This window comes from Centropristis striata, chromosome 22 (genome assembly GCF_030273125.1).
Source record: "Centropristis striata isolate RG_2023a ecotype Rhode Island chromosome 22, C.striata_1.0, whole genome shotgun sequence".
Classification (NCBI taxonomy): Eukaryota; Metazoa; Chordata; class Actinopteri; order Perciformes; family Serranidae; genus Centropristis; species Centropristis striata.
In genome coordinates this window covers 26,663,680-26,688,260 of record NC_081538.1, presented here as the reverse complement: position 1 = coordinate 26,688,260, position 24,581 = coordinate 26,663,680, and the positions used below count along the sequence as shown (strand labels likewise).

The following is a 24,581-nucleotide window of genomic DNA, read 5'->3' as shown; positions in this document are numbered from 1 at the left end:
TTGGTTCAAAATGTTGATCCAGAAAGTCAGAATAAAAAATCAATTATTATTAGGTCATATAGGTGAGGTTATGCTGAAAAAAATATATACCAACATGGCATTTAAATATTTTTAAGTGGTGTATACAGGCAGGATGAAAAGATTTAAAAATGGACAAAATAGCCCAAGACTCCATAGAGTTAACCATAAATAGAAGTTGAAATCCGTAAATTAATATAATGGGACATTTTAGATTTTTTTTACAGGATTATTCAATTATTTAATGGTCTTGAATGTTAAATTACAATTACAGTTCTATGTAAAAAAAAATTAAATAATAATAATAATAGTAATAGTAATAATAATAATAATAATAATAATAATAATAAAGGAAAAAAGAAAATACACATCATAATGCTGAATGTAAAATCAAGGCAACTTTCTATTTTTCTTTTTTTTCCTTTTTTCCCTTTAAATTTGATACATAAAAAAGTCTTACAAAATGTATCTAAAAAAATGTATACATTTTGTTTTTTCTTTTTTAATATGATAGGTGTCTTTTTTTACTGTTTTTTTTACATTGAATTTAAGTTCTACTTTAAGGAAACAAAGTTGCCTTAATTTGTTATCTTTTTTATTTAAAAATTAAAAAGTTTATATAAATATATAAATTGGTAAATTTATTTAATTTAATTTAAATTGGTATTTTTACTTTAATATGAAGATGTGTAAGCCAGACTTTTTACATTTTGTTTTTTCAGATTCCTTTTTCCTTTTTTTTTTTTTTTTTTACATTTAATTAATTAAGTTTTACTGTAAGAAACAGAAAGTTGCCTGATTTTATTTTTTTTTTTTTTTTACATAGAATACATTGTAATTTAACATTCAAGACCATTAACCTATTAAATAATGCTGTAAAAAAAATTTAAAAAAAATAAAATAAAAAAAAAATTAAAAAATTCCATCATATTAACGGAGTTTAACTTTTATTTTATGGCTAATATTTGTAATAAAAGTAATTTACTTGTATGGCATTTGCACACAAAAAACCTGAATCTGAAGCTGTTTCAGTTTAATCCTCCTAGAAGCTCACGTCACATTATTTTTAATCTTTGCTATTTTTATGCATTTCAAGAATAAAAAGTGACACTTCGAAGTTGAAGGAGACAGATCTGACGAGTCATCACTGAGGCGTGTGTGTGTTTGTGTGTGTGTGTGTGTGTGTGTGTCCGTCCTGCAGAGAGTTAATGGAGTGCAGCAGATAAACAGCTGGACAACAGAAGCTGTCAGAACATCTCATATTCATCATGTTCCTGCTTCAAACACATTAAATATCATTTAAATGCATCTTGTGGCTGTAGAGTGATTTATCAAAATGTTTCATTTTCATTTGAAGCATTATTCTGTTATTGCTGCACTTTTGCTTTCAGTAGAGTTGTTGTTCTGAGTCGTCTGTTTCCAGCTCAAAGTTTACTTTAAGACACTTTTTGCACAAAAAACAGAGCTGCAGCTCTGAGTGAAGCTGCACCTGAACACAAACTGAAGCTCATAGTCAGAAAATCACCAGAACAGGAAGAACAGAGCCAGAAAGAAAAAATGTGTTATTGGGACAGGCCTGAACAGAAGTCACGTAAAAAAACTAAAGTTACGTTAAAAACAGAGATGAAGTCAAAAATTGAAGTTATGGGAAAAAAAATTAAGTGACATAAAAAACAGAAGTTACGTTTAAAAAAAAAACAGAAGTTACGTTAAAAAAACCCAGAAATTATGTGTAAAAAAACGAAAGTTATGTAAAAAAAAAACGTAAGTTCCGTGAAAAAAACACAAGTTACGTAAAAAAACTGAAGTAACGTAAAGAAACAGAAATTATGTAAAAAACAGAAGTTACGTAAAAAAAACAAGTTATGTTTAATAAACAGAAGTTACGTTAAAAAACAGAAGTTACGTTAAAAAATAGAAGTTAATTAAAAAAAGTAGAAGTTACGTTAAAAAACAGAAGTTGCGTAATAAAAACAAGTTACGTTTAATAAACAGAAGTTACGTTAAAAAACACCAGTTACGTTAGAACAGAAGTTAATTTAAAAAAGCAGAAGTTACGTTAAAAAACAGAAGTTATGTAAAAAATCAAGTTACGTTTAATAAACAGAAGTTACGTAAAAAACAAAACAAGTTACGCTTAATAAACAGAAGTTACGTTAAAAAGAGCAGAAGTTATGTTAAAAAGCAGCAGTTACGTTAAAAAACACAAGTTATGTAAAAAACAGAAGTTACGTTTAATAAACAGAAGTTACGTTAAAAAATTGAAAAAAACGTATTTAGTTTTCACATGGGACACGAAACATGTGGCTTGTTCGACACAAGCACAGAATTCTATGTTAAGAACTTGTGGTCATTTCACGGAATTTTGTGAGTTCAGGTTGTTTCGGTACATCAGGTTCAAACTTCTTTTTTTTTTACAGCACGGCAGCCCAATGAATAGACCCAATCAGTAAATATCATCACCCAATAATGTGTCACACCTCATGGTCCAACTTCATTTAACATTTTTTATATTTCTTTTAGAAATATTTGGTGAATAGACTTCATTTCCATGAAACCAAAAACCTTTTTTGGCTTCCAGCTCATGTTTTTGAGTAAATAAGAAGAAACGAGGTCGTTCTCAGCTGCTGTGTGTGTCGTCTGAATGCTCTGGGCACTACGAAGGGAAAAACTGTGATGTCATCAAATGATTATTACTTGTGATTTTGAGGCAATTAGACAAGCATTATCTACCTTTAAACATCCTCCTGTAGAGACATGAGCCGTGTTACAATTTCCTCTTTTACATCAGCTGATTATTGACGCGTCTGTTTTTTATCCCGCTGTGATGTCATCAGTCATGTGACCAGCAGACAGACAGCAGGTCAGAGCCTGAACCACCTCGGACTGGTTCCAGTGGGAGAGACAGCGAGCAACTCACCCCTGCACCATTAGCATAAGGATCAGTGTGTGTGTGTGTGTGTGTGTGTGTGTGTGTATGTGTGTGTGTGTGTGTGTGTGTGCTAATTAATTCTCCCCCTTGCAGCATTTAAGCATTTAAGCCCAGCCTGGGGTTTATAGTAACTCTGGATATTAAGCAAATCTCACAGTGCAGGACGCACATGTGTGTGTGTGTGTTTGTGTGTGTGTGTGTGTGTGTGTGTGTGTGTGCGTGTGTGTGTGTGTGTTAGCAGTAGCCACACAGCTGCACCAAGCTAATCCTTGAGCTAACAGTGAGGTGTGTACGTACACACTGTGACTTTTTGAAGCCTTTTTTTCCTGAGATAAATTATTAAATGTTTTTATTTTCATAAGCAGCCATGATGGTTTGTTAGTCATCAGATTAACATATTCATGAAGCTGACTGGCACCTTTAAAGAGCTGTTAGTCATACATGTATGTATATTTGGTTACTATGCCTCTGTTGTTTATTTATTTATTTATTTATTGCAGCGGTTGATTCTCAGCTGGTCTGTAACTGTGTTCTCATGTCTCTGTGCCGGCTGGACCATTAAACTTTAACTAACAGGTTGTTGTGTTGTGATCGAGCAGCCGGTCCATCAGCTGCTGATCGATCAGTTATTGATCCGGACAGAGAACACGGGACCACACAGAGACAGCAGACTGGTCGCTTTAAACACATGAGCTCACATCGTTGTTCTGCTGCTGACACTTTATTATATCAGCTGACGATTAAATCTGCTGCTGGACTGATTATAGAAGCAATAACTAACTTTTAACCCCTCTGAACCCAAACAAAAATAATGGAGTTTATTTAGAAACACTTTTCCAATGCACACAAGTGTCACGCATGTTGTAAAGAATAACAGAAAGTTAACAAAAAAGACGTAAAAAGGGCAAAAAAAGATGTAAAATTAGCAAAAATGGACGTAACATGACAGAAAAGACACAAAATGACAAAAAAAAGACACAAACTTTCCAGAAAAAGACACAAAATGACCAAAAAATGTCATAAAGGAAGTAAAATGACAAAAAAGACACCAATTTGACACAAAAATTTCAGAATAAGACGCAAAATGACAAAAAAAAAAAGGAAATGCAAGGAGGACAAAAAAAAAGACAAATTGCAAAAGCTTTCCAAAGAAGACATAAAAATGACAAAAAAGTTTAAAAAAGACGTAAAATGACACAAAAGACAAAAAAGACACAAATATACTTTAAAAAACAAAACAAATTTAACATAAAAAATACAAAAGAAGACACAAAATGACAAAAAGAGTTTTGTCCACATATTGTACATAAATAAGTATTGTCATGTTTCCAGCCTCTCCTGTCCTCTCCCCTCAGCTCTGTGTAAACAGAGGTGTCTCTGAGGAGAATTTAATGTTTTTAACAGGATCTGGTTAGTGCAAACACTTTATTTTAAATGACACATGGAGAATAAAGAGATTCTGACACGGTTTGGCCCCTTTTTCTATCGGAAACTTTTATAACCTATGCTCCGTTAAAGGACCGTCGGAAAGTGCAAACACTCTTGATTTTGCCTGTTTTTACAGTTCCTTTCTATAATAAACTTTGTACTTGTGGCGATGTCTTAAAGAAAACATACATTTCCACTCTCATACATCATGAGGGAGGAATATATCTGGACCGTATTAAGTTTTTCTTTCACCGTGCAGCTTAAAAGCCTCGTTAAGGATGACATACTTGGACTAAGGTAGACAACAGGGACCCCCACTACTTGAGTAAACAGTGGTGGTATAACACAGAGAAATAATGATGCGTGTGTGTGTGTGTGTGTGTGTGTGTAATGTGTGAGTAAAACTTCAGTTTAAGTTGAAGATAAAAAGTTTGATCCTCAGAGAGTCCGTGACTCGACTCCAGTGAGCTCGTCTGATTTCATCAATTAACCACGACTTTGTGTTTCTGCAATAAGTGGAACAGACGTTGATAAAATGTTCTGTCGCCGTGGAAACTACACACACACACACACACACACACACACACACAGATGGAGACCACACACACACTCACCCAAACTCATGCATGAAATAATAAATGTATCAGCACACAGTCTGTTTCCCATCAGCACCGTGGGGAAGAAATCTGATGTGGAAACAACTCTGCAGCAGAGGCTTATGGGAAATTCATAAGGAGGGAGTGAGTGGTGTGTGTGTGTGTGTATGTGTGTGTGTGTGGCTTGATAAGTGGAACACACACTCACACACACACAAGGCGGTGTGTTTGAGTTAATCAATGTCATAGATGTGAAGCTCTGACCTTTTCTAGTTGAACCACCTGCTGCTGCGGGAGAAATGAGTGTGTTTGTGTGTGTGTGTGTGTTCTTGTCCTTCCCACATAGTGAGGACCAGAACACGTTTTTAATCAACAGAGTGAGGACATTTTTGCAAAGTGAGGACTTTTCGGCCGGTCCTCACTTCTTTAAAGGGTTTTTTTGAGATTTCAGATTTTGTTTTAAGGGTTAAAGGTTACTATTAGATTTATGTTAGGGTTAATGTTGGGCATTTAGTTGTGATGGTGGACGTTAGGTCAAGGGTTAACTTAAGGGGCTAGGGAACAAGGTTATTATAGTTATTGAAAATGAAACTAAATAACGAAAACAAGAATTCAAAAAACATTTTCGTTAAATGAAATAAAAATGAGTTTATGATTGAATGATTAACTGAAACTGTATCGTGTGGTTACAAAACTAACTAAAATTATAGTGAAAATGTCCTTCGTTTTCGACTTTGTCAACTTTTTTCATACATAATGAAGATGGACAAGACAAAGGAAATAAAGGCAAAATTTACTGTGACCTCTTTTAATCTCCCACCCAACATATACCCCATTACAAAAAACTAAAACTAATAAAAGCTAACTAAAACTAAAGCATTAAAAAAAAATACCAAACTAAAACTAGCAAACTCACTCTAAAAACTAACTTAAACTAACTGAATTTGAAAAAAAAAATTCACAATGAAATTAAAACTAAAATTGATGAAAAATCCAAAACTATTATAACCTTGATAGGGAAGGGTCCTCACAAGGATAGAAGTACAAGAATGTGTGTGTGTGTGTTCTTGTACTTCTTACATAGTGAGGACCGTAACACGTTTTAACTAAAACTAGCAAACTCACTCTAAAAACTCATTAAAACTAACTGAATTTGAAAAAAAAAAAAAATTGACAACGAAATTAAAACTAAATAAAAAATAGTGTGTGTGTGTGTGTGTGTGTGTGTGTGTGTGTGTGTACCGTTTCTCTCTGTGCAGGGTGTACGAGCTCCTGAAGAAGCCGAGCAGCTCGTCCTCGATGGCGGCGTCGAAGCTGACGTTGAGCCGGTACGTCCTGAGGGGTTTGAGCTCGCGGTGCAGGACGACCACGTACATCTGGGTCGCCGGGTACGGGAAGTGGCGGTGGATCCGCATGGCCCCGCCCCCCGGTTTGTTGGCGGGACGGCCGCCCGCGCCGCTCTCCGCTGTGACGGACACTTTGTCCACCTGGAAGGAGGAAGAGAAGGACGCAGAATGATGAAATACTTTGGAGAAAATTCTAAATATACCAGGTAAAAAATTTAAATCAAAGAAAAATGAACATTTTAGGATTTTTTTGTTATTGAAGTTGACTAAATACATTATTTCTGTGTTATTTTTGCAAGCTGTGTAGTTAGAAGTCATCTCCATTCCTGAGCTTTGATTCGTCAAATTCCTGTCTTTTTATGAATTAAAAAAGTTTGAAAAAGTAAAGACTGGTGAAAACTAAATATATGAATAAAATAAATAAAATATCTTTTTTATAAATTAAAAAAGTTTGAAAAAGTAAAGACTGGTGAAAAGTAAATATATTAATAAAATAAATAAAATATATTTTTTATAAATTAAAAAAGTTTGAAAAAGTAAAGACTGGTGAAAACTAAATATATTAATAAAATAAATAAAATATTTTTTTTATAAATTAAAAAAGTTTGAAAAAGTAAAGACTGGTGAAAACTAAATATATTAATAAAATAAATAGAATAAATAAAATACATTTTAATACAAAATAATTAAAAAAATAAAGAAATTAAAATTCTTTAAAAATTCTAAATATCTAAATAAGCTATATGCATCAATCATATTTTCTTTTTTTTTCCCTTTTTCTTATTTTTAACACTCAATATTGTTGATATGTTTGGTTGGTAGTATTGCCATTGTTATTTATTTATTTTTTGTTTGTTATGCTACACGACCATTTTATCTTCTTTGTTGCTGTTGCTATTATTGCCCAACTGATGCTTGCCACACCTGCTTGTTTGTTTGTTTTAAACTAAATGGAAAAACCAATGAAAAATTGATCACAAAAAAATCATATTTTCAAAAATACTATCACCAAATTTTCTCTAGTAAATATCATTAAATAAAGTTTTTTTATTTTATTTTAGACACTCCGTCCATCTAAAGGCAGGAAGAAGAGGACGCAAAATGATGAAATACTTTGGAGAAAACTCTATGTGCTCATTTTATGTTTTCTTAGTTACGTAAAAACAACGTTTGTTTAATTTTTGCAAAAATCTGGCAGGAGGTTCTCTGGGCACGACCAACTGGTAAAAGCCAGAACATGCTAGAGTATTATATGTCTCATCTGTTTCTCATATGGGAACACCTCAGGATCACCAAGGAAGGGCTGGAAACTGTTTCAGGGGAGAGAGACGCCTGGAGTACCAGTCTGAGTCTGCTGCCCCCACGAAAGACACAGAATGACAAAAAAAAGACACAAACTTTCCAAAAAAAGACACAAAATGACATAAATGATGCATAGACTGTAAATAGACACAAAATCACAAAAAAAAAAAGACACGAACTTTCCAAAAAAAGAAACAAACTTTCCAAAAAAAGACACAAAATGACAAAAATGATGCATAGACTGTAAATAGACACAAAAGCACAAAAAAAAGACACAGAATGACTAAATAAAGACACCAATTTGACACGAAAATTTCAGAATAAGACGGAAAATGCCAAAAAAAAGAACATGACAAAAAAAACTAAAAATTACAAAAAAATGCAAACATTTTCCAAAGAAGACATAAAAATGGCAAAAAAGTTAAAAAAAAGACGTAAAATGACACAAAAGACACAAAATTAATTAAAAAAGGAGAAAATTAACATACAAAATAAGATGCGAAATGACAAAAACTGTTTTCTCCACATATTGTACATATTGAAGTACTGTCATGTTTCCAGCCTCTCCTGTCCTCTCCTCTTTGCTCTGTGTAAACAGCCTCTCCTGTCCTCTCCACTCTGCTCTGTGTAAACAGCCTCTCCTCTCCTGTCCTCTCCTCTCTGCTCTGTGTAAACAGCCTCTCCTGTCCTCTCCTCTCTGCTCTGTGTAAACAGATTCTCAGTGAATATTTGTCACGTGACCGTTGGTCTCAGCAGAATCAATCATGTCTTCAGTGTCTCTGAGGAGCAGAATTTAATGTTTTTAACAGGATCTGGTTAGTGCAAACGCTTTATTTTAAATGACACATGTAGAATAAAGAGATTCTGACACAAATATCAACAATTTAAGCTTCAGTTTGGCCTCTGTTTGCCCCCGCGATCCGGCCCCAGATGTAGAAAGTGGACGAAAGTTGCCCTGAAATGTTGTCCGTGCATTAAAATATCAACTCTAAGAGACGTAAAGTTGCTACTGCAGCAGCTTCAGAGCAAACCAGCAAATCAGAGAGTTTACAGAGAGAAAATTGGGGTAAAAAGTCTCATTATTAAGCAGAAATGAGAGCTGAGAGTCTGAAGGAGAACCAGAGGAACGACCCGCTGAGCAGAGCAGCAGTGCATGATGGGAACATGCCTGGCAACAGTAGGAACCATTAGGAACCTCCGGGTCTCTTTGTTGTCACACATCAGCGCTCCAAAGCCAATCAGACGCCGTGTTAGTGTGTGTACGGTGTGTGTGTGTGTGTGTGTGTGTGTGTGTGTGTTCTTTGATGAATGAAGTGATCGATACGAGCAGAGAGCTGCTGACACGGAGAGGAAACGTCGGGATTAAAAGGATGTTTTTCAGCCAGTTTTCTGTTGAGTCAGCGAACGCGGCGCCACGCTCCGAAGAGACGCTTTTTAATTGTGTTTGTTTGTTGATTCGGCTCAACTCGTCACCGTCACACGCTTTAATGACTGAACATTGTTGTTCTTTAATAACCGAACATTGTGTTTAAATCTGGGCAGCGAAGTGAGCGGAGCTTCTGAAAGTTCATCGACTGAAGATCAGTGAGATGATCCGCAGGAGAGATTCACAACATGAAACATCCAGAACAAGAAAGACACGAAATTACTAAAAAAAAAAAAAGAAGACACAAAATGACTAAAAAGTTAGAAACTTTCCAAAAAAAACACTGAATGTTTAAAAAAAAGTCACAAAATGACCAAAAAAAGATGGAAAATTACTATAAAAAAAGAAAAAAATGACAAAATATGATGTAAAATGAAAAAAAATGACAAGAAATAAGCAGAAACTTTCTAAAAAAAACACAAAATGACAAAAAAAGATGTAACATTACAAAGAAAAGACAAGATTAACAAAAAATTACTAAAAAGAGACACATTAAAAAAAATATATATATGATGTAAAATGACAAGAAAAAAACACAGCAATTTTCCAAAAGAGACACATGATGACAAAAGAAAAGACAAAATGACAAAAAGACATTTTCAAAAATGAAAAATATGATGTCAAATGACAAATGAAAATTACTAAAAAATACACAAAATTAACAAAAAATGAAAAATAAGATTAAAAAAATGAACAAAAAAGACACAAAATGACAAACAAGACACAATGAACAAAAAAAAGATGTAAAATGACAAAACAGAAAAAAATGACTACAAACAGACAAAAAATGAACAAAAAAAATGAAAAAATAAGATGTAAAATGACAATTAAAAACACAAAATGACAAAAAAGACCCCCAAAAAGATGTAAAATGACAAAAAAGACAAAAAATAACTATAAACAAATGCAAAATGAACAAAAAAAAATGAAAAAATAAGACGTAAAATGACAAAAAGACACCAAATGACCAAAGAACCCAAAGCAGCCTAGGAGCCTTTAATATTATCTACTTTTGTTTATCTGTTTGTGTCTTTTTCCTTTGACTCGGAGAATAAAGCACTCCGTTTCTTTTCCTCCTCTTTCTTCCTGCAGGTTGTATTTTTACCCACAGTATCCCCTTTTTATTATTATTTTCCTAAAGTAAATTTGTCACAGAGTTACCTGAGGAGACCCGCCCGGATCAACAACACCTCCTAATTCACCAGCAACAGACGAGCTGCAGGCTCTTTAATTGGCCCCGGCCCAAATTAGACGCATTTATCCTCCTCACACATTAGCCGGGATGACCGCAGCCAGCGCTGCTTCCTCCCAGGCTCTCTCTCTCTCAACACGCCGCCCGTCTGGAGAGAAAAACGGGCTGAAACAGCATCTTTGACGGTTAATTAGCCTCGTTAGAGAAATCTCTGAGGCAGAATCTGGAAATAAACATTCTTTGTTAGAGAGCGGCTCGTTTCTGTGAACCGCCGCACCGAAAACAAGGAGTTTCGTTTGGAAACTCACAAAAAATTATAGTTCTGAGTCAGGTTACTCAGGGGTCAAAGGTCACAGAGTCCTTCATAGTGTCCTCTGGAAACTGTTTATACACAGAAGGACCTTTTTTTATTAGTTCATCTGGAAACAAACTGATCTTTCTGCGCTGTAAAATATGTTTTTTTAATAAAAAATTGTAATAAAAAAGATGTAAAACAGACTGTAGACTGAAAGATTATTATTATTATTATTTTCTACATTAAAAAGTAAATTACTGTATTATTCATTTTAACAATTAAATCAAAGTTGGAATCTGTAAATTAACATGTGAAATTAAAATTCCAGCAGGGGGCCCATTCATTTCATTCAACTTCTCACTTGATTTATTACCTCAGAATTTTTTTTCAGGACAACACTATGGTCTCAATCACTAGTAAAAAAATCTTCTTCAAGACAATTTGATGTTAATAGTTCTAATAATGGCCCCATTTAGAAGAAAATAGAAGATAAAGAATCATGATTTGGGGCGTGGCTACCTTTGATTGACAGGTGGCTGACACAGCAGTGTTGAAATTTAAACAGAATAGAAGTTTATTTAAAAAAAATGTCTTGTTCAGCGTTCGGTTGGACTCAGGCGGCAACCTCCTGGTCTGAGCAGGGAGGCAAACCAGGAAGTGCCTTAAGCCTGCAATCCACCAAAATTCCAGCAGGGGGTGCTAAGTTTGGCTGCAAAATAAATCTGCCCATTCATTTCAGTGCAAAATTTGAAGACTTCTCACTTGATTTATTACCTCAGAAAAAATTTTCAGGACAACACTATGGTCTCAATCGCTAGTTAAAAATGATCTTGAGGACAATTTGATGTCAATAGTTCTAATAATGGCCCCATTTAGAAGAAAATAGAAGATAAAGAATCATATGATTTGGGGCGGGGCTACCTTTGATTGACAGGTCACTAACAAGGCGAGCCGTCATCAGGAGAGAAGCAGAACAATGCGTATCCACGGCAACTTGTCAATAAAGTTATATATAACGTTATATAGATATAAAAAAGCATGTTTAGCGGTTTGATCTCATAACTTTGACCCTTTCACTGTATTTTCACTTAATGACAGTTTATTTGAACGTTTTGTTCATTAAATGTCTTGTTCAGTGTTTGGTTGGACTAACAGACACGCCAAGGAGTCGCTGCTCAGTTTTCTGAGGTCAGGAACAAACATTTTGTTTTTGTTTTTTTGCTAGCCATAACTAACATCCCAGTTAATGCTAACATGAATTAGCAGCAGCTTCTCTCAGTCAGGTTGAGGTGTAGAGAGGCTGTAGTCAGTGATCAGATCCCTCTCCTCCTCCACAGTCCAAATATGGTCATGCTTCCTGTATCAGAAACAAGATGGCGACGAGTGTAACGCTGAACTCGAGGCTTCAAATGGGCCACAAACCAACAGGTGACGTCACGGTCACTACAATCTTTTATGTTTCCAACATATTTTGCAAATATTGCTGAAGCTGCAAGAACCTAGCAGTGTTTCTGCTGCTAACTGACCGTTAATGACAGGATGTTTGGTTCTAAAAGGCAGCACAGTGGAGATGAACATTTCATACAGCGGACAGAATAACACCGACCTCTGAGGCTCCTTTGACCTGCTGGACCTGTTTATGAGTCAGACAGAGTCCAGACACCTCAACAGGTCAGACAACATTCAGCTGCAGGATCAAAGAAGGTTTCAGCATCACTTCAGTCCAAACTTCATCTCTTTTATCTTTTATCTCTCTGTCTCGGTGGAGGCACTAAAGAAAAGGTGTAAACGTGCAGTTTGGGAGCATTAAACTCCAGAGAGGCAGACTGACTCTTTATATTAGACGGAGAGAGAAAAGTTCTGTTCTGCAGCATTTAATTAAACCGACGCTTAAAGGCATTTAAATAAAGTTTGTGTTGTTGTGACTTTTGACTCGAAGCTTTTCGCTGCTGCAAATATATTTCAGTTCCGGTTGTTGATCCCCACAACTTCTTTATAAAAGAGTCAAACACACACACACACACACACACACACACACACACACACACACAACTGCTGCAGGAGAACTGGTGTCCCCTCAGCCGACCCTGCAGAGTTAAACACTAAGGACACACACACACACACACAGTCCTGTTGTCTGTCATCGTATGTTGTCTCTGTGTGCTGTGGAGAAGATTTCCCCTCACAAAATGATGACAAATGACAAAAAAAGACAGAAAATGACCAAAAAAAGACACAAAATTAACATAATAAATTGTAAAATTATTTTAAAAATAGACACAAAATGACAAGAAAAACATAGAAACTTTCCAAAAAAACATTTATATAAAAATTATTTTAAAGAATGTGTAAAATGACAAAAAAGACGAAATTATTTTTAAAATTTTCCAAAAAAGACACAAAATTAACAAAAAAATATAACAAAGTATGATTTAAAAAATGCAGAAACTTTCCAAAAAAGACACAAAATTAACCAAAAAAATTACAATAAGATGGAAAATTACAAAAAAAAGACAAATGACAAAAAAAAAACTTTCCAAAGAAGACAAAAATGACTAAAAAAAGACATAATGACTAAAAAGACACAAAATTAACAAAAAAAATTACAAATTTGTAAAATGACAAAATAAGACAAAATGACAAAAAAATGACAAAATAACATGTACAATTACTAAAAAAAATAGACACAAAATGACTAAAAAGCAGCACAAAGTTATCAAACAACCCAAAGCAGCCGACAAGTTGAATGCGTGTTTGTCCTCGTGGAGAAGATTTCCCCTGAGGGACAATAAACTCTAAACTGTGTTATCCAGCTGAAAACCTGACAGCAGCGACTCTCAGACACACACAGAGCTTCTCAGGTTTTATATCAACTCTGCCAGCTGACGTGCAACAACAATAGAGCTTCCTCTTTGTCCCATTTAACTCTGAGAGAGAGAAAACGAGCATCAGCAGCAACGTTACAGCGTGCACCACCTGGAACCACCTGCAACATCACACAAAGATCACTACGACTACCAGACTACCGGCTGGTCGGACCAAAGGGGCATCGGAAAGAGAGCTGAGGTCTAAATGTGATGTGAGATCTACAAAGTCTAACTGCAGTAGCTACATTTTGGTCAAAATTGAGTTATGACTAAAAAATGAACTCCTTGACGACTGTCATCCTGGTTTTTATTCTCATGTGACTCTATTTTATTTGTGTCTTGTGTGTTTAGTGTAACAATTTTGTTTGTTTTTTTGGTCATTTTGTGTCTTTTTTGGTCATTTTGTGTCCTTTTTTGGTCATTTTCTGTCTTTTTTTGGTCATTTTGTGTCTTTTTTGTCATCTTGTGTCTTTTTGGTCATTTTGTGTCTTTTTTTGGTCATTGTGTCTTTTTTTGACATTTTGTGTCTTTTTGTGTCTTTTTTAGTCATTTTGTGTCTTTTTTCGTTCATTTTGTGTCTTTTTTTGGTCATTTTGAGTCTTTTTCTGTCATTTTGTGTCTTTTTCTGTCTTTTTTTTAGCCATTTTGTATATTTCTTTGGTCATTTTGTGTCTATTTTAGTCCTTTAGTCCAACATAAAATGTGATTTTGAATCTTTTTTTTTAACTTTCAAAACACTATCATGCTCAATAAGGAATTTTAAATGTTGCAAATGTGAACAAAGGTTGCAAATCTAACATATAAGAGGGTTCCATCCAGTTCTATCATTTTATACTAAATATATTTGAGCTTGTCTCCAGTTTTACTTGGTATATCATCATCAAACTGAAACTGGCCTCATGGAGTTTACAGCCAGAACTTTAGAGGTAAATTTACAGTAGGGCTCCACGCTGCTTTGTTTTCTAGTCTGGATGTGGTGAAGAAGTCTGGATTTGGAGCTTTTGGAGGGTTAAAGTAAGAGAACGATCATTTCTTCAGACTTCAGAACAGTCCGACCAAACAGGCATCGGAAAAACGACATGGCGCCAAAAAAAGGTTGATGTGCTCAACAGAATATAGAAACTAGAGGAGGATATTTACATCAAGATAAAGTGTAGCCTTTATAACAGGAGCAGGCAGTACAGGAAAAATAACAAAAGGGTCATTTTTAAACAAGGAAATATAGACTTTAGACCTCCAAACGTGTTGGAAACAGAGATCTTGCAGCTGGTCTCCATTAGAAAAAGAATATGCACCCTGTTGGTGTGTATTTATGTTGTTATGCCGTTTAGTGACGGTAGTTTGGGTCTTATTACGGGAACAGGTTCTTCTTCCAAGACTGGGAGAGGACGGAACATTTTTAGTGGAACTCAGATGGAACAAAAGTGAAAATCCTCTACTGGGAACAACTAACGTAGCAAATACTGAACTTTCTGCTGTTTCTGTCTTCCTCAATATTATATCAACGTCTCTGTGGACAACATGAAACATGGACGGTACCAGCAGATATTTTTAGCTAAAGTTGGAGCGTCGCAAGTACGAGAGTTAATTTGTTCTTTAAGGTATTTAATATAGGGCTGGGCATTACATCTCATTTTAGTTATGATTCTCTCCTCCAATGATTACGAAAAAAGACAACTGAGATAAAACGGTTATTGTGCTACGTCTCGTTTCACAATAATGTTCTGGTTTTGTCTTTGTTTACTCCGTTCTTTTACAGCAGTGATTCCTCTCTAACAACCCAACGGACGGAAACAGTTTCAGTTTCTCCAACTGTCAACGAAACGAGTAATTGTGTTAAATAATCGTGATCTCAATATTGAACAAAATAACTGGAATTCAGATTTTTCATTTTTAGTTTGCATGTTCTCTCTGTGTTGGTGTTGGGTTTTTCCGGGTGCTCCGGCTTCCTTTAACAGTCCAAAAACATGCATCTTGGGATTACCAGCTGACTCTAAATTGCCCATAGGCGTGAATGGTTATGGGACCCAAGTTTGGATAATTGGTTACAGATGAACGAGTGATTTTAGCCAAAAAAGGAGCAGCCTTACGGTGGCTGTGGTTTCGTTGGTAGAGCGGGTTACCTACCGATCGGACGGTTGGTGGTTCAATCCCTGACCATGGCAGCCTACATGTCGAACTATCCTTGAGCAAGATACTGAACCCCAAATTGCTCCCAATGCTGCGTTCATTGATCTGTGAATGAATTCCCAATGGTGGCAGGTGGCACCGTTTAGGGTAGCCTCTGCCACCAGTATGAATGTGTGTTTGAACGGGTGAATGCATGCAGTCTGTAGTGTAAAGCGCCTTGATTGGTCGCAAAGTGACTAGAAAAGCGCTATATAAGTGCAGGTCCATTCACTACATTGAACAAAATAATCGGAATTCCAATTTTTATTTAGTTTGCATGCTCTCTCCGTGTCGGTGTTGGGTTTTTCTGGGTGCTCCAGCTTCCTCCAACAGTCCAAAAGCATGCAGCTTGGGATTAACTGATGGCTCTAAATTGCCCATAGGAGTGAATGAGAGCGTGAATGGTTATGGGACCTGAGTTTGAATAATCGGTTACAGATGAACGAGTTATTTAAGCCAAAAAAGGAGCAGCCTTACATTCACGTTTACCAAAGACGTTTAGATATTTGTGGCGTACCTCGAGGCGGTCGGTGTGCAGCACGATGAACCGGGTGGCGTTGATGCACTCCAGCTCGATGCTGACCTCTCCGGAGAAGGTGAAGTTGTCCATGTAGACGGCGAGCGCCAGGTCGTAGTGCCGCGGCCGGATGGAGCCCGGCAGCCTGGAGCTCCTCCAGGGCTGGGCCGCCTCGTCGTCCCCCCGCTCCCCCGTCCTCTCGCCTCTGCTGCCGTTCAGCTTGGCGGACCCTCCGGAGCCCCGGGAGCCCGACTCCCCCGCCGCGCCTCCGTTGCGGTCCCGCCCGCCGCACTCCTCGAAGCGCACGCTGAGCACCACGGCCACCGCCGTGACGATGATGAGCGTGAGGATGGAGAGGGCGAAGCCCAGCACCAGCCGCTTGTGCACCGTGATGTGGCGCTCGGTGGTCCGCGGCCGCACCACCACCGACTCCGCCCACTGGTCCGAGAGGCCGCGGCCGTTCCGCATGGCGCCCGGGCTGCTGTCGTTCAGACCCATCTGGCTGTGAAAGTTTCCTTCTAACTTCAAAGAAACGTCAGAGGAGCATTCATTTATGCTCGTACGATCTCTTTGTGTGTTTTCTCAGTCTGTCAGAGCTCCACTCTGGTGTATCTCTGAACACCTGACCTTTGACCTCGCCGCCGCTGCAGCCGCCGGACGGCTCGGAGCGCCCTTCAGCTCCGGCTCGAGGTGGGAAATCAACACCGCGGCGATGTCTTACATTTCAGGCAACAAAAACTGACAAAACCATGAAGAGAGATGAGATGGTCGTGTGCGTTTTTGGTTTTGCGGTGAGGAAAGAAAAATCAATGCTGCATGGCTCGATTTCAAGTTCTAGAGGAGGCTGAGGAGGAGGAGGAGGAGGTGGAGGAGGAGGAGGAGGAGGTGGTATGCTGTTGAGGATGTGGCTATACAGTGAGCGTACCATCCATAGGCTTCACTGGGAATCAGGAGCCAAACCAGCAGACACAAACTGTGAACAAAGCCTCGTTAACAGCCTATATGTTGAGAAAAACAAGCTGGAATCTCACTTTATCTGAACTAACTCACAGATTATCCATTAAAAAGCACTTTTAGATGATAAAAACCTTCATTAGGAGCTTCATGTTTCCGAGCCGGAGACTCTAAACCAAATGTTAACCATCGCGGGAGGTTTGAAGCGGCAGGTTATCGTCTCCAGGTCGTTATAAAGTTAATTTCTTCTGAGTTAAAGCTCTTCCAGAACTGCAATAAGGCATAAATAAAACCCCTATCAGACTATTATGGGATTATTATTACGATACAATGGGAGATAAAAAAATAAAAAAACCTCACAGAACATTAAGGTCAATATTAGGAGCCACGACGACAATTAGTATGATTGCATTTGGGGTTTTTCTTACTTTAAAACCAAGTCAGCTAATAATCAGATGATATTTTGGATTATATTTCTATTAAGTATGATTTAAATTTGTATTTTATGTCAAGAAAATTTGCCATTGAGTCTCAGTTTAGTTTGTTTGGGTCGTTTTTTAGTATTTTAATGTCGGAAAATTCACCTTTTGACTTTTAATGTCATTTAATTAACAATTTGTCCAATAATGTGATTTTTTTCAGGTTAATTTCCACCAAATTGACCTTTTCTGCCTGTTTTGCAGATTTTCAAGTTCTTTTTTTGTTGCTTTCTCTGCAGAAAGCTGGTGTCTGATGCAGGTAATAACTCTGTGTGCGCTGTGAGTCTATGTCTCTCTGCCTCTCTCTCTCCTGAGGGGGTTAAGTGGGTAATTTACGGCCAGCATGTGGGTTTATTTCACCGTGGAGGAGATAATTCACTCGGGGTCTCCACCGGGTCTAAACGATCCCTGCTTTACAGCTCCGTGAGCCTGATGGATGAAAAAATGGATTCAGTATGATTGATGAGCAGAAATGTATCGATTCGGTGCGAAGAAACGGGAAGAAAAGGCGCGTTTTATCCGCTAAAATGCCCAAAATGGATCCATTCCTCTAATGAGATCAGTCCGGTGGTGATCAGCAGTATCCGGTTATTAACGGGTCGGTAAAGATCCACAGCAACTCCTCCGCTGCTCCGGGAACTTCTCTGCTGTCGCCCCCGCTGGGAGGCGGTGAGCCCCGGGTCGGCTCCTCTCGGCGCTCCGGTCCCTTGGGGCTCTCCCGGGGAGTCCTGAGAAGACGCGCGCTTCTCCCGGTAAAACCCGGTAAACCCGGTATCTCCCTCTCAGCTGCTTTATACCTCCGTTTCTTTTCTTCTCCTGTGTTTTTTTTTTTTTAATCTTTTTTTCTCAGTAGCGTACCGGGGGAGGGGGCTGGGGTTACCGTCGGTCAACAAACCAGTAAGTCCACCCGGGACTGTCCGGGGATCCGTTACAGATCCGTTAAAACGCCACAGATGTCAGTTTAAACACATAGAAATCCGTCATGGAGTTCAGAAAAACCCCGTTATTGATCCTCTCATCCACCGGGAATCCGTTACAACAAACATCTGGGGAGCACAAAGTGATCACCGGGGATCCGGTAAAGACTACAGGGGGCCCCTTCAGTGTCGGTCCCGGGGACCCGATAGAAAGAGATCCTTGAAAGCAGCTTCCGTTAAATCCTCTAAAAAGCACCGGATCCGTTCTCATCAAGTCCAGAAATGAGCCGTGTCAGGCGGATTATCCCGGGTTAGCGCGGGGCGCGGGCCCCTCCGGAGCTCCGGGAATCAACCGGATCCTCCTCAACTTTTTAGCCCACGGAGAGAGCTGCTGCCGCGGCTGCTGCTCCTCTCTCCCTCCGCTCCGCCCGGTGCTCCCGGTGCTGCCGCTGCTGCGGGTGATGATGGTGATGGTGATGATGATGATGCACGGTGATGAAGCTCAGCATCCCTCCATCCAACCCGAGCAGCAGGAGGAGGAGGAGGAGGAGGACGGTGATGGAGGAGGTGCAGGAGGAGGTGCAGCCAAGACTCTCGTGCAGCAGAGAGTCCGTGAGGCTCGCGGTGCGCGTTTGCGTTTGAGCACGAGCTGCTGCTCCAACCGAGAGGCACGCGCTGACTGAGAGAGAGAGAGAGAGAGAGAGAGAGAGAGAGAGAGAGGAAAAGAGAGGCAGAGAGAGAGAGAGAGAGAGGAAAAGAGAGGCAGAGAGAGAGAGAGAGAGAGAGAGAGAGGGGGGGGGGGGAGATAAAGAGAGAGAGAGAATAGAGAGAGAGATGAAGAGAGAGAAAGAGAGAATACAGAGAGAGATGAAGAGAGGAAGAGAGAGGATGAGAGAGAGAGAGGAAGAGAGAGAGAAAGAGGGAGAGAGGAAGAGAGAGAGAGCAAGAGAGAGAGAGGAAGAGAGAGAGAGGGAGAGAGAGAGGAAGGGAGAGAGGAAGAGAGAGAGAGAGCAAGAGAGAGAGAGAGGATGAGAGAGGAAGAGAGAGAGAGAGGAAGAGAGAGAGCCTGTCTGCTTGAATGAAAGCTACACCCACACTGTAAAAAAGAAAGTAATTTTACTGAAATTTGCTGTATTATTTTACAGCGTTTTTCTTGTTTTTGTGCAAATGCAATTTTTTTTTAAAAAAAAGTAAATTTTACTACAAATAATAACCATAACAATCAAAGTTGAATTCTACAAATTAACATAATGCGAAATTGGAGGGTTTTTAATGCTTTTTTTTTTTTTTTTTTTACTGTATTTTTATGAAATTTCAATGAATTCCATGTAAAAATACAAAAAAACATGCATCATATTGCTGGCAGCAAAAGTTACCAAACACTTTAATTGTCATTAATATTATATAATACATAATATTATATATCATTAATCTATATATAAACTATTTTTTTAAATACAGATATTTACTGTATATAATTTGTATTTTTAAATAAATTATCTGTGAAAAAAACTTGCATTGTTTATTGTTACTTGACTTTACTGGGGGGCTTTAGGATTTTTTTTTTATTGCATGCAAATGCCATAAAAAGTAAATTACTTTTATTACAAATATTATTACAAGTAAAATTTTTAGATTTTTTTTTTTACATTATTATTTTATTGCTTCATGGTCTTGAACGTTAAATACAGTGAATTCTATTAAAAAATACACATATTGCTGAATGTAAAATTTAGACAAATTTCTGTTTTCTTACAGTAAAACTTAAAATTTAAGGAAAAAAAAGTTTCTAAAAATCATTTAAAAAGGACAGTTACCACTTACAGACACTGACCATTATATAATAGTAAAGAAAAAAACCTTAGTTCTAAAAAAGGTAAATCTTTTTAAATACAGATATTAATTGTATATTATCTGTATTTTTAAATAAATTATGTGTAAAATAACTTATAGTTGTTTACTGTTATTTGACGGTAAGTGTTTGGAAACTTTTATCGTCAGACTTTTTTATTTATTTATTTTTTTAGTGCACCCGACATTATACAAAACAGACAAAAGAAAATGAATGATGAAAGACAAGTAAGTCACACACACACACACACACACACACACACACACACACACACACACTCTCTCTCTGAGGCCGGCTTGCTTTGTGAATGTCCTTAAGTCAGTGTGTGTGTGTGTGTGTGTGTGTGTGTGTGTGTGTGTTCCCACAGTGAGGACCAGAACACATTTTTAACCAACAGAGTGAGGACATTTTTGCAAAGTGAGGACATTTTTGAGATATCAGACTTTGTTTTAAGGGTTAAGGTTACAATTAGGTTTATGTTTTTAAAAAAAAGATAATTAACTAACTGAAACTGTATTATGTGGTTACAAAACTAACTAAAACTTACTTAAATTATAGTGAAAATGTCCTTTGTTTTCATCTTTGTCAACTTTTTTCACATATAATGAAGATGGATAAGACAAAGGAAATAAAGGCAAAATTGAATTCATCTTTTAATCTCCCACCCAACAAATACCCAGTTACAAAAAAACTAAAATAGTAGAAACTGAACTAAAACTAATGAAGAATCCCAAACTATTATAACCTTGCAAGTGAATTTACTGTTCCAATGAGGGTCCTCACAAAGATAGAAGTACAAGAATGTGTGTGTGTGTGTGTGTGTGTGTGTGTGTGTGTGTGTGTGTGTGTGTGTGTTCTTGTACTTCCTACATAGTGAGGACCGTAACACGTTTTTAACCAACAGAGTGAGGACATTTTTGCAAAGTGGGGACATTTCGGCCGGTCCTCACTTCTTTAAAGGCTTTTTTGAGATTTCAGACTTTGTTTTAAGGGTAAAAGGTTACATGATGATGATAATTAACTGAAACTGTATTGTGTGGTTACAAAACTAACTAAAATTATAGTGAAAATGTCCTTCGTTTTCGTCTTTTTCAACTTTTTTCATACAAAATGAAGATGGATAAGGAAAAGGAAATAAAGGCAAAATTTACTGTGACCTCTTTTAATCTCCCACCCAACAAATACCCCATTACAAAAAACTAAAAATAATAAAAACTAAACTAAAACTAAAGCATTTCAAATTTTCAATTTTTTTTAAATGATTTAGTTTAAGTGTAGCTTTTAGTTCTAGCAAACTCACTCTAAAAACTCATTAAAACTAACTGAATTTGAAAACAAAAATTCACAACCAAATCAAAACTAAAACTGATGAAAAATCCAAAAATATTATAACCTTGCAAGGGAATTCACTGTTTGAATGAGGGTCCTCACAAAGATAGAAGTACAAGAATGTGTGTGTGTGTGTGTGTGTGGTCGTTGTGCTGTAGCTCTTATCAGCTCTTCTCTATAACTCGTGTTCATACAGAGTCTTTCTGCTGTTGTGAGGATAATCTGAGAGCAGAGAGGAAACGTTAAGCTCACTTTATACTTCCAGGGACCGAGAGAGGAATCAGAGGTGGAAGACGAGCTTTTTATTTAAAAAGGGACAGCTCGGAAAAGCAGAAATCGTGTTGCATCAGATAATCCACAGACCTTGTTAAAAAATAATTCCGACATGAAACAGCTGGAGTTGCTGCCACAAGAGAGTCAGTTGAAGTATCTCTGGGTTTGGTTCTGGAGAACGAAGCTGCTCCACCTGCTGGCAGGCCAGTCGGTCGCTATCAGGCCAGTCGGTCGCTATCAGGCCAGTCGGTCGTTATCAGGCCAGTCGGTCGCTATCAGGCCAGTCGGTCGTTATCAGGCCAGTCGGTCACTATCAGGCCAGTCGGTCACTATCAGGCCAGTCGGTCGCTATCAGGCCAGTCGGTCGCTATCAGGCCAGTCGGTCGCTATCAGGCCAGTCGGTCGTTATCAGGCCAGTCGGTCGTTATCAGGCCAGTCGGTCGCTATCAGGCCAGTCGGTCGCTATCAGGCCAGTCGGTCGTTATCAGGCCAGTCGGCCGTTATCAGGCCAGTCATTTAAGGCGGGAAAGTATTATCGCATTTCTACCATTAAAGCCGGGAAAGCGGATACGTGGTTTTTTCGTATTTTTATTTTTTGTTATTTTTGTAATTTTTTTGGTCATTTTGTGTCTTTTTTTTAAGTACTTTTGTCTATTTCGGGTCATTTTGTGTCTTTTTGGTATTTTTGTATAAGTTTGTGTCTTTATTTTATCATTTTGTGTCTTTTGTTGCTCTTTAATTCCTATTTTTGGTCATTTTATGTCTTTTGTTGCTCTCTTTCGGTCATTTTGTGTCTTTTTGGTACATTTATGTCTTTATTTTATCATCTTTGGTCATTTTGTGTCTTTTGTTGCTCTTTAATTCCTATTTTTGGTCTTTTTTTGGTCATTTTGTGTCCTTTAAGTATTTTTGTCTTTTTTTTTAAAGTATTTTGTGTCATTTGTTGGTGATTTTATGTTTTGTTGTTCCTTTATAACTTTTTTTGGTTATTGTGTGTCTTTTTTTTGTATTTTTTGGGGCAATTTTTTGGGTCCTTTTTTGGTACGTTTGTGTCTTTTTAGTGTTTGTGTCTCTTTTTGGTCATTTTATGTCTTTTGATGCTCTTTTTCGGTCATTTTGTGTCTTTTTGGTACGTTTATGTTTTTATTTTATTATTTTTGGTCATTTTATGTCTTTTGTTGCTCTTTAATTCCTATTTTTGGTGTTTTTGTGTCTCTTTTGGTGTTTTTTGGTCATTTTGTGTCTTTTTTAAAGTATTTTTGTCTTTTTTAAGTCATTTTGTGTCATCTGTTGGTGATTTTATGTTCTGTTGATCCTTTAAGACTGTTTATTGTTTGTTTTTTTTTAGTATTTTTTTGGCAATTATTTTTGTCCTTTTTTGGTACGTTTGTGTCTTTATTTTAGTAATTTTGTGTCTCTTTTTGGTCATTTTATGTCTTTTGTTGCTCTTTTATGACTTTTTCGGTAATTTTGTGTCTTTTTTCTACATTTTGTTTTACATCATCTCCCGGAGAAACTGAACAGCGACTCCTTGGAGTCTTCTAGTTCCTACTGAACGCTGAACAAGACACTTCTAAATAAACTCAGATGAAGTGAAAACACGGTGAAAGGGTCAAATTTGTGTTTAGATATCCACGTTGCCATGGATACGCATTGTTCTGCTTCTATCCTGATGACAGCCACTTGTTAATCAAATCAAACCCTGCTTTATCATCTATTTTCTTCTGAATGGGATCATTATTTACACGCGATTGTCTTGAAGAAGACTTGAAACTAGAGAACCGGTGACCCTCTCGCTGTGAGGCAGGAGTGCTAACCTCTACTCCACCGTGTCGCCCTGGAGATTGAGACCAGAACGAATTCTTTCTGAGGTAATGAAACAAGTGAGAAGTTGTCTCAGTTTGTGTTGAGATAGATAGGACCGGAGCTCTGTGAACGCCTCGTGGTCCCTCAGGAAGAGCTGCTGTTTTTGGCACTTCTGTCTGTGATCCTGGAGAGCAGACAGCCCTCTCTCTCCTCCTGTTAGTGATGTCGAGCTTTGTGTTCTATATGTTCAGAGAGAAACTGACATGTGACACACTGACTGCTGCTGCAGAGGAAAAATATTGACAGATCCGTGGACATGACCTCCACAGATTACTGGGTGTAGTGTGACGGCAGCTACGTCTATAATCTGAGAGAGTCATTCACAGACATGTGAGCAGCACATGTCCTCTGAAATATGTTCTCTTTAAAAGATCGCCAGAAATCCACTGTTTATAATAGAAAGAAACTGTAAAAACAGGCATTATCAAGAGAAATGGAACTTTACGACAGTCCTTGAACGAATCAGAGGTAATAAAAAGTTTCTGGTAGAAAAAGTGACCAAAACGAAACTTAAAATGTTGATATTTGTGTCATAATCTCTTTATTCTACATGTGTCATTTAAAATACAGTGTTTGCACTAATCAGATCCTGTTAAAATCATTAAACGTGACAAATATTCACTGAAAATCTGTTTACACAGAGCAGAAAGGAGAGGACAGGAGAGGCTGCTTACACAGAGGAGAGAGGAGAGGACAGGAGAGGCTGTTTACACAGAGGAGAGAGGAGAGGACAGGAGAGGCTGTTTACACAGAGCTGAGAGGAGAGGACAGGAGAGACAGGAAACATGACGATACTGAGATCGTTTTTCGATTTTTTTGTAAT

At 37.5% G+C, this 24,581-nt stretch overlaps 1 protein-coding gene across 1 annotated transcript in view; it reads right to left on the bottom strand.

The window, feature by feature from the left end:
* Positions 1-18,220, bottom strand: part of LOC131961113 (thyrotropin-releasing hormone-degrading ectoenzyme-like) — a 267,325-nt gene extending 249,105 nt beyond the window's left edge. Inside the window, exons 1-2 of the mRNA XM_059326384.1 lie at positions 16,089-18,220; positions 6,217-6,461 (exon numbers count right to left, since the gene is read on the bottom strand). Of these exons, the coding sequence (XP_059182367.1) occupies positions 6,217-6,461; positions 16,089-16,586 (743 nt within the window). The 5' untranslated portion in view covers positions 16,587-18,220. The remainder of the gene's footprint in view (positions 1-6,216; positions 6,462-16,088) is intronic.
* Positions 18,221-24,581: the final 6,361 nt, after the last annotated feature.